We start from the raw sequence: 9,878 nt of genomic DNA, 5'->3' as shown, positions 1-9,878 counted from the left end.
ACATGCCAATACCTGGCACACTGATTGGACTCGACTCGTGGACACTAGACAGTAGGACATCAAAGGTTTGTGTTTCTTAAGAGTAAGTTCATGGCACAACAGAAAATTCAACTGTAGTATAAATCATCGTCTTCTTCTGCTGACACGACAGCAGATGCCAAAGGATCTTATGTGAATAACTAACTAATTAATATCAACATGAATAATCTACTCCCTTGCAAATTATTTCGGTTACTTTGTTAGAGAATCCAAAAATTTGATATTCGTGCATTGTAGAGACTTTCAGGTAATGCTGAACTAATTTGTCATCATTCTGGAGAGGCTGGGGTATTTTCTCAGTAGAGGTACTCATTGCAACAACAAAATGTACAGTATGATAGAAGGTTTATTTAGCATTATATGACAGAAGGTTTATTAGATACCAAAAGGAATCGAATTAGTACATTTCAAAGAAAAAAATGGCATCACATATAATGCTAAATTGCTATTACCCTTTGCTGGGGCCTGTACAGAACAAGAGAACCACAGGCCAATGGATATATCCTTGTCACACAGACTGGAATAGGAGACGAGAGGAAATGTTTTTTTTCTTTCTTTTAGGTGGAGGATACAATCTTCAAACTTCAGCATATATATATACATCACAACACCGCACGTAAAAATATGATTACATGATCTTCCTATGTCTTACAGATGCATACTCCTAATATAATACAGTAAGTTCAAGAGACAACAGACAATTTAACTGTACAAATCATCTTCTTCAGCTGCCTTGATCTTCCTATGTCTTACAGATGCACACTCCTAATATAATACAGTAAGTTCAAGAGACAACAGATAATTTAACTGTACAAATCATCTTCTTCAGCTGCCGTGGTAGAGGATGCGAAAGGATCTGTCGCAGCGGTAGTGCCTGCCGCCGGCTGATCAACGAACCGGAACTCGGTACCGAAACCACGGGACTGCTGCAGCGTCTGAGCAAAGGCCTGGTATTTGCGAATATCAGCATCGCTCACACTCCGGCGTGCATACCTCATGCTCTCCTCGAAGTGAGCAGCCTTGATCTCGTCCACCTCGTCTTCCTCCATGGCTTCAGGATTTTCCTTCAGCCGCCTCTCCTTTTCCATGTCCTTCTCAATGTTCTCTCTGATGGCGTATTTGCACGCACGCTGACAGATCTCCGTGATGTCTGCGCCGCTGAACCCTTGCGTGTATTTGGCGAGTGCATTCAGGTCAACGTCCTTGGCCACAGGAGACTTCCTAAGGCAGGCCCTGAAGATCTGGAGCCTTGATTCGACATCAGGCAGAGGAATGTAAATGAGCTGATCAAGGCGCCCAGGCCTAAGCAAGGCTGGGTCTATGATGTCTGGCCTGTTGGTGGCACCGATAATGAACACGGTTTTCTTGGCATTCATTCCGTCCATTTCGGTAAGAAGCTGATTCAGCACTCTATCAGCGGCGCCTCCGGCATCGCCGACACTGTTTCCTCTCTGGGTGGCAATCGAGTCGAGCTCATCGAAAAAGAGGACACATGGTGCCGACTGCCTTGCCTTATCGAAAATCTCACGCACATTGGCCTCGCTCTCACCAAACCACATGGTAAGCAGCTCCGGTCCTTTGATGCTGATGAAGTTAGCCTGGCACTCGTTAGCATCGCCTTGGCCAACAAGGTCTTGCCGCAGCCCGGAGGGCCATAGAACAGAACATCTTTGGAGTGAGACATGCCAAACTTCTCAAACTTCTCTGGGTACTCCACCGGATACTGGACGGTCTCCTGCAGCTCCCTTTTGACACCCTCCAGACCGCCAACATCTTCCCAAGAGACATTTGGAACTTCCACGACAGTTTCACGAAGGGCGGAAGGGTTGCTTGTCCCCAGTGCAATCTTGAAGTGGTCGTTGGTGACAGCCATAGAATTCGGTATCTCAGCATCAATGGTGTCATCCTCGAGGTCGATAACATCCATCTTCTCGCGAATGCACTGAAGAGCAGCCTCGGTACATAGGGCGGCGAGATCAGCGCCGACATACCCATGAGTGTCCCTCGAGACATGCTCCAGCTCAACATCTTCAGCCAGCTTCATGTTTTTGGTGTGAATCCGGAGAACCTCAAGCCGCCCAACTTCATCGGGGACTCCAATGTCGATCTCCCGGTCAAACCTGCCAAACCTTCTGAGAGCAGGGTCGATGCTGTTCGGGCGGTTGGTAGCACCCATGACAATAACATGTGAGCGGGACTTGAGCCCATCCATGAGAGTGAGCAGCTGCGAGACAATACGCCTTTCGACCTCTCCATTGGTCTTGTCTCTCTTTGGGGCTACGGAATCGATCTCGTCGATGAAGATGATGGCCGGCGCATTCTTCTCGGCCTCTTCAAACGCCTTCCTGAGGTTGCTCTCGCTCTCTCCGGCCATCTTCGACATGATCTCCGGGCCATTGATCAGGAAGAAGAAGGCGCCTGTTTCATTAGCCACAGCTCTGGCAATGAGGGTCTTGCCGGTCCCAGGTGGCCCATACAGCAAGATACCCTTTGGAGGCTTCACACCGATGCACTTGAACAGCTGGGGTGGCGCAGCGGGAGCTCAACCAGCTCTCTGATCTGGGCCATCTGCTTCCTGACTCCACCGACATCGTCGTAGCCGACGTCGTCGAGACTCTCCTCATCCTCCCGCTTGTCAGGCTCGCCGTCACAGAATATCTCCGTGTCAGAGGCGACGATGCAGTACTCGGCAGGGTCGGTCTCCACAACCTTGAACTCCACGCTCGTCATGCCGCCCCTCACCAGGAACAGGTCTCCTTTCCTGAGGGGACGATAGGCCTCGAGGAAGTAGGGTCTCAGGAAGGCGTCGAAACAGGTTTCCGGCGATCCCCTCGACGGTGTCGTCAACGGGGAGTACGTGCACGCGCTTCCCGTACTTGACGTCCGGGCACTGATGGACGGAGACGACGTCGCCGAGCCGGACCCTTAGGTTCTTCCGGACGACCTTGTTCATCCGGACCTTGGTCTTGTCGCACGTGTCTTCTGGGAGTAGAATGCAGATCGTGTCCTTTCGCTTCTTGCCCTTGAGCAGGACGATGTCGCCGTGGAAGAGCTCGAGGCTGTCCATGGTGTCCGGGTGCAGGGCGACGGTGGAGTTCTCGTCGTTGGTCGCCTCGTCGACCACCAGCCGGTTCGGCGACTTCTTCCTCTCCAGGATCGCCGTGGAGTAGTCTTTCTTCCCGCTCGCGTCGCCCTGGCTCGCCATGGGATGGGACGCGCGTTTGTCTCGATTGGATTCAGTTGTTTTCCTTGGGAAAGTGGGTAAACGATCCTTGGATCCTTGATCTCGCTGTGCGATGTGAGGAGGAAGTTGAGGAGATCGGCTGACCCTTTATAGCATCTTTCTCCCTGTTCCTGGAGTAGGGGGTTGGTGTCGGAGTTGTATAGCCCGAGTTGATAGGGAGGAGGAATCCGGCGTCCCGGCGGAGTGGGTCTTCTCCGGCAATGCGACGTGAAGGAGAGTCCACTCCAGTCCAGGTAGGAGACGGTCGATCGAGGAGGACTCGGTGTCAGGCTCAGGACCCTGCTAATCTGAACCTGAAGATAACTGAAGAAATCGACAGCGAGACACGGACTGAAGAAACAAGCTCAGGAAAAGTACAACGATTCGATGGATGGCTACGATTGAAGCTCGCCAGATCAACGAACGGCTCACGTTGACGCTCAGCTCTCCTGTTTACCGTCCGACAAATTTAACAGTTAATAACTGAAGCTTGTTCACTGCCCTTCAGTTAACTGCCGTGGGTCATTTCCTGCCGTGGATCGGGCATCATTTTTTTCTTCAAATATTGTAACTAGCTCTAGAACCCTAGCTACTTGGTAGAATTAGCTCGGTCCAAGAGAACTTGTATGTGTGACATGATTCGGGGTATCTAAAACCCAATCACTCCTTTGATTCCCCGGTTCTCTTGATTATCTTGTGTGCTTGCGCTCGAATTGATCTCAGTTCCTATCATTAGGGCTGAGAAAGAGAAGCGGCGGCCTCGATCTGGCTTTGGTACAGATGATGGGTGGATATCAGGAGGAGGCGAAAAGAGAGGGGAGTGTGTTCTAAGCTTTGCAAATACTCCCTCCGTCCGAAAATACTTGTCATCAAAATGGATAAAAAGAGATGTATCCAGAACTAAAATACGTCTAGATGCAGCCACTTTTATCCATTTTGATGACAAGTATTTCCGGACGGAGGGAGTATGCAATATGCAAATCATAACAGCTGCGCATTGGTGCGCATTTCTGACATTTTCCTGTTTGCAAACTCTAGGTTTAGGCAGTTCATAGTATTTTGCGTTTATGATCTGTTATAATATGCATTTGTTTGTTTTATTTTCTACTACTCCCTCCGTTCGGAATTACTTGTCACAAAAATGAATGTATCTAAACGTATTTTAGTTCTAGATACATCCATTTCCGAGACAAGTAATTCCGAACGCAGAGTAGAACTAAGGCTCAAGGTCCTACTTTTAAATTAACAAAGTCATCTACCGCCCAAAATAAAATTACAACGAACCAACTTTGAATTAACAAAGTCATCTACCGGGCCAAAAAGCAACAAACAAAACGTACAAGGATGCAATGTGTTGGGCAAAGCCTCAATCAGATAACAAGCAAAAATGTAGAGACTAGAGCACAAGCACGGTTTGAGGTCGATGAAGCCCTCCCCCAGAAAACAAGCAAAAATCACACCCATAATCTATTTTTCTCTCCATTTCCTGCATTGCCACCTGCATCCAAACTTGATGGCGTTTACAGGCCACATCACACCCAAAGATCAAGAGGAATTCAAAACTAAAAACTGGATACAACATGGCGCCCCGGTCCGGTCGCCCTTTCTGGTCTGGTGTAAGAATCAGGATGACAGCAAAACAAGCACACATTGTCAAGATATAGAGAAAGTCATGGATGGGAGATTTGAGCAACACAGTTGATTAATAGGCCGATCCGATAGCACAACAGATTCCAATGTAGCATATCTAAGTAATTACATTGCACCTGCCAGCCCAGGTACAGGTATGCTCTAGAACTTGTCTATGATGATGCCATCTCTGACAACCTCATACGCATCGCGGCTGCGGGTCTTCTTCATGCCGGCAGTGAAATGGACCTTTGAGCCCTCGGTCTTGATGGAGGTCACCTTGGTCCATACAAGCACCTTGGTCTTCATGCCCTCGATGTCAGAAAGCTTTCCCTTCTCGAGGTAGCCGGTCACACAGGTGAAGAACCGCACCACCGATGAGTCCTTGTACCCGACGTCACAAGCTGACGGGATGTACACTGTCAGCTTCTTTGTCTCTTCATTGAACTCGTAATTAGTTGTGTCCCGTGGGAAGAGGCCTGCTGGCATGTCATATTCTTTGAGAAGATCTGGTAATGCTTTCTGCAGCTTCCCTGTGACCAAGACACGTTGTACTCAGGTCAGCAAACGTGTTTTTGAAGAAAAAGATCAGTAAACATTGGAAATTTCAGCCTTCTCAACATGCCAAAGCTTTTGCCTATTTTGCTTGCTTCAGAAGCAATTTTTGTTGCAAGACAATCAGACAGAGAGAAAGGAACAAAACAAGTGGCTATGTCTATAAAAAGATGGGGAGACATAGTAAGATCATGAACATGACCCTCAAGGTAATCTCTCATGTAACGCCTTGCTCGCAATGCAGATGGACCCTTACTAACATTACTTTACATAGATGTGACTCATGGTTACCAAAACTGACATTTTGGCCAATCAAAAGATGTCACCTGAAATTGATGATCATTAAAGCAAACAAAATAATACAACAACTAGGGTTGCCGATAAGAGCATAAACTCATCAGAGTTTCGGGATGATTCTGACATGCCTTTGGTATTCAAGAATACATCATCATGATACTGCTTTGTTTCTAGTTAATACAATTAAACCCACATTTTTGGTTATCACATAAAGGGAACCAGCATTAACTGGGTACTAGACCACATGGCATATGAAATATGAGTGGATATTTTCCTGCAAGGCATTCACTCGTCAAAACCTTGTACTGCTCCAAAAACTAACAAATGCCGCCCCTTCCAGATTTACTCCAATAAAATGAACAATCTGCTATTATTTTTTATCCCTAAAAAGGTGGTGCATAACTGGTAAGTGATATATTTTCAATTATCTGAGTATGTCTTGGTTTCCTCTTGCTCCCTCGTTTCAAAATAGACGTCCGTTTAGCCTCTCCAAGTTTTGTCAAAATAACTGTCCTACACTTCCAAAGTTCCAATGCAATTTTAGTCAATGTCTTCCTACTTGCCCTTAAAAAGTGTCATAAAAAAGAGTGTGCTTGCAAGGCCTTGCTTTGTGGAGGAAAAGGAGAACTTAATGACTTTGTGAGGAAAAAGAGATGGGCCATATAGACACGTCACCAACACTAAATTTGTGTGCCCAGCTCTAAAAAATTCATCTTTTTATTATTCTGAAACGGAGGGAGCACATGTTAGCGCCTTAAAATTATAGATGGCCATTGCTCAATATCACTAACACACAGCCATCAGAAATATCAAAAATGTAAATAAACCACAACCAGACATAAATCACAATTTTAAGAAGTCCCATTTAGATGTGAAGTGGAAGGGGAGCCTTGGCGCAGCGGTAAAGCTGTTGCATTGTGACCAAGAGGTCACGGGTTCGAGTCCTGGAAACAGCCTCTTGCAGAAATGCAGGGAAAGGTTGCGTACAATAGACCCAAAGTGGTCAGACCCTTCCCCGGACCCTGCACCAGCGGGAGCTACATGCACCAGGCCTATGTTGCAGGGATACGGCTGGGAGGTGCCGTATCGGTGCAAAAAACGTGGCCAGAACAGGGATACGCATGGATACGCAGGGGATACACGTATCCCGAAGTATCCACTTTTTCTGAATTAAAAAAAAAGGAAAAATTGCAAAACGGCTGGGATACGAAGGGATACCTCAGGGATACGTAGGGATGTAAAGATTTGAACCACAGCCCATCAGGAGGCCGACATGGGCTGCCTCATATGGACATATGATCGCTAAAACAAACCCTCACGCACGACTCATTCGTATCGCCGCCGTCACCTGGCAGTTGCCACATCGCATCTGCGATCTGTCCGCGCCGCCGGCAGCAAGCAGCGTCTCGCGGATCTCTCCCGCCGGACGCCGGCAGTGAGACGCAGCGCCGGGCTGATCTCTCTTTTGGGCCGCCGGCAGTGCCGCAGCATTAGGGAATGGCGTCTATGTCGATCTGTCCATGCTCTATTTGTCGTTCTGGGAGTAACGCCGCTGAGGAGAACCAGCATACCAATCCTAAATATCCCCTGTGGGTTCATGTTACAAGATACAACACTGCTGGTGGTGACTCTGGTCGTGGAGGAATTTCAAGATTTAAATGCCACTTTTGTGATGAGGTTTTCCTAGGGAGTTATTCAAGAGTGAGAGCACATCTTTTGAAGATTTCAAGTTCTGGTGTGAAGATATGTAACAAGATTGCTCATCCTGTCCTCGAGCAACTTCACGAGGAAGATCGTGAAGCCGCAGCCAATATTTGAGCAAGAGATGGTAGGAGATGAATCATCTGAAGCTTGACGCCTTGGCCTTCAAGTTAGCACATTTACTTCATATTTCTATTCCATGTTTTATTTAATTATTCAGTACTAAACTACTGTTGTGTGCGGCTGCTTGAACCACTGAATTATTTGCGCATTTGTACATATACTCGCCGTATCCCCGTAAGTCTATTTTCAGAAAATGCCGTTTTCCCGTATCGCCGTACCCGTATCCCCGTATTCGTATCCCCGTACCATGTAACATAGCACCAGGCTGCCCCATTTAGTTATGAAGTGTAAACAAGCATTGCTATTTTCTATCAATACTAGATATCGATGTGCATCAGCTAATGAGCTTCATAAAAATTTATACACTAAGAAGTATATTGTGCCATACTTATAATAGTAAACTTTTAAATACTGCTGGAGTGTTGTACCAGCAGTATACCATATAGGTAATATCGTATGGATATTTGGTATTTGCTACAACATAGTTTGCCATTAGAAAATACAGAGTAGACATGGCATACCTTTGATCTTGTTCACCATCCATTTAGCTCCCCCGCCAATACTGGAAGAGACCGACTGGATTCAAAATGTACATAATGTTATGTTAGAAGCTGGAAATGCATATAGAGCTTTGGCTTTCCTATAAGCAGGGTCTGGAAATACAACGTAAATCATCAAAACAGTGGGAGATGCTTCACATAGTACATTCATATTGATACTGAAAACACATTTAAGTAAGATAAATTACTGTAAAATAAAAATCTTCCAATGCTACAAAGCTAACAGCAGAACATAACAGAGATAACTAGTATTATCACTCATGTGCATCGCTGTGGACATGTGTATTTGGTAGGACGCACTGGACCAAAATAGCCTGACACACTTTCAGAGGTGATGTTCGTACAGGTATATGAACTCATTTCTAACGATTCATTAGCTTAGATTCCAATAAAAAGTAGCATTGTTTTGCGTGTCTTTCATGCATTATTCCTCAAGTCAAAAGTCGTAACAATCATGTCAGAGTTTCAGGAATCTGAATGTGAGGTTGCCTAACCCAGTAGCATGAGCTGGAAACAATAATTATTTATTGGTTCTTTAGTTATACTTATGCTATAGGAAAGTGGTTAAGAATTTCCTCTGTTGTGTCAATCAGATTTGTAACTCTATGAAGGAAACCATGGACATTCTTCTTATCATAAATACTACAAGTTTAAATACACATGTAGCAAAGAAACATCGAGCTAAACATCTTTAGTATGACCCACAAGATAAAGTGGAGAGAGACGATGTGCACATTCAAGATTTGCACATACTATCCTGTCTACATTAGTACTGGAAACATTTAAATAGCATGAGATAGATCGAATAGGCGAATGCATATTCACGCACTATTACAGCCTAACATAAATGATAAATCGATTACCCATGCGAGGTTACAGGTAGACTCTGCTTACTACAAGGCTCATGCTAAATCACATCTTTCCCTGTAAACCCAATCTAGTTGAGTCAATTACCAAGGAACTTCAACACTGGTTGGAGAATTATGACACAATAAATACATTACTTAGATCTAGAAGCAATCTCCCAGCTGAAAACCCTGGAAAGACAAAGATGGAATCATATCTCCGCGGCGCAAGGAAACGGATTAATCTAATACGATGCACAAATCGAAATTATCCATCCTCCTGGACATCTCGGATCTCGTGGCAAACCCAGGCGAATAATCCTCGATTTAGTCTAGCTTATCCTCGATTTAGCGACTAGGCGTCGGCGCAGACGGCGGAGACCTTCCTAGTGTAAGCGCAATGCAGACCAGGGATTGGAGGGCGTACGTTGAGGTCGTCGCCGATGGAGTCGATCTCCTTGCTGGCCCTCTTGCTGAACCAGTAGCTCCCCACCTTGTTCAGCACCTGGTCCATCTCCCCCTCCTCCCCTCTTCCCCGCCCCGAACCCGAACCCCCAGTCCGCCTCGAATCGGCCGGATTCGGTCTGGATCGCCGGAATCGGAGGAAGGCGATGGAGTTGAGAGCGCTGCCGCGACCTACCGGACTTTATCTAAGCTTTACAGTGACGACGAGGCTAGTCGTGCGGCGGTGTCGCGGAGATATCGCGGCTGTGCACGCGGTGTATGGACTTGGGCGTATGCAAGCCGGTCAATGATGCGTTGAGATTCGTGACCGTAGGGGTGGTCTGTGGGCCTGGTCTTTCTGGTAACGACATTATCTGTTTTTAACACTATAGAAGTTGACGGCGTCAGGTTAGCATATGATTGTGGGTGGCACGTCACGGGATGGAGGAGGAGGCCACGAAA

General features: G+C 46.4%; 1 protein-coding gene and 1 pseudogene across 1 annotated transcript; both read right to left on the bottom strand.

The window, feature by feature from the left end:
* Positions 1 to 842: 842 nt before the first annotated feature.
* On the bottom strand, positions 843 to 3,244 carry LOC119294932 (annotated as a pseudogene).
* Positions 3,245 to 4,815: 1,571 nt separating this feature from the next.
* On the bottom strand, positions 4,816 to 9,603 carry LOC119276044 (uncharacterized protein At5g01610-like). The gene is made up of 3 exons (XM_037557003.1): positions 9,400 to 9,603; positions 8,089 to 8,143; positions 4,816 to 5,424 (listed from the first exon to the last, which is right to left on the bottom strand). The coding sequence occupies exons 1-3, from the start codon at positions 9,484 to 9,486 to the stop codon at positions 5,054 to 5,056; spliced, it is 513 nt and encodes a 170-aa protein (XP_037412900.1). The 5' UTR covers positions 9,487 to 9,603; the 3' UTR covers positions 4,816 to 5,053.
* Positions 9,604 to 9,878: the final 275 nt, after the last annotated feature.

This window comes from Triticum dicoccoides, chromosome 1A (genome assembly GCF_002162155.2).
Source record: "Triticum dicoccoides isolate Atlit2015 ecotype Zavitan chromosome 1A, WEW_v2.0, whole genome shotgun sequence".
Taxonomy (NCBI): Eukaryota; Viridiplantae; Streptophyta; class Magnoliopsida; order Poales; family Poaceae; genus Triticum; species Triticum dicoccoides.
The sequence above is the reverse complement of the archived record's forward strand: the minus strand, read 5'-3'. Positions and strand labels throughout refer to the sequence as shown.

Excerpts from the sequence above, each read along its gene's own strand:
- LOC119276044 (XM_037557003.1), bottom strand. The coding sequence starts at position 9,486 with ATGGACCAGGTGCTGAACAAGGTGGGGAGCTACTGGTTCAGCAAGAGG. Across the intron at positions 8,144-9,399 it reads CCATCGGCGACGACCTCAAC|TCGGTCTCTTCCAGTATTGG; the intron begins GTACGCCCTCCA and ends TTTTGAATCCAG. Across the intron at positions 5,425-8,088 it reads GATGGTGAACAAGATCAAAG|GGAAGCTGCAGAAAGCATTA; the intron begins GTATGCCATGTC and ends TCTTGGTCACAG.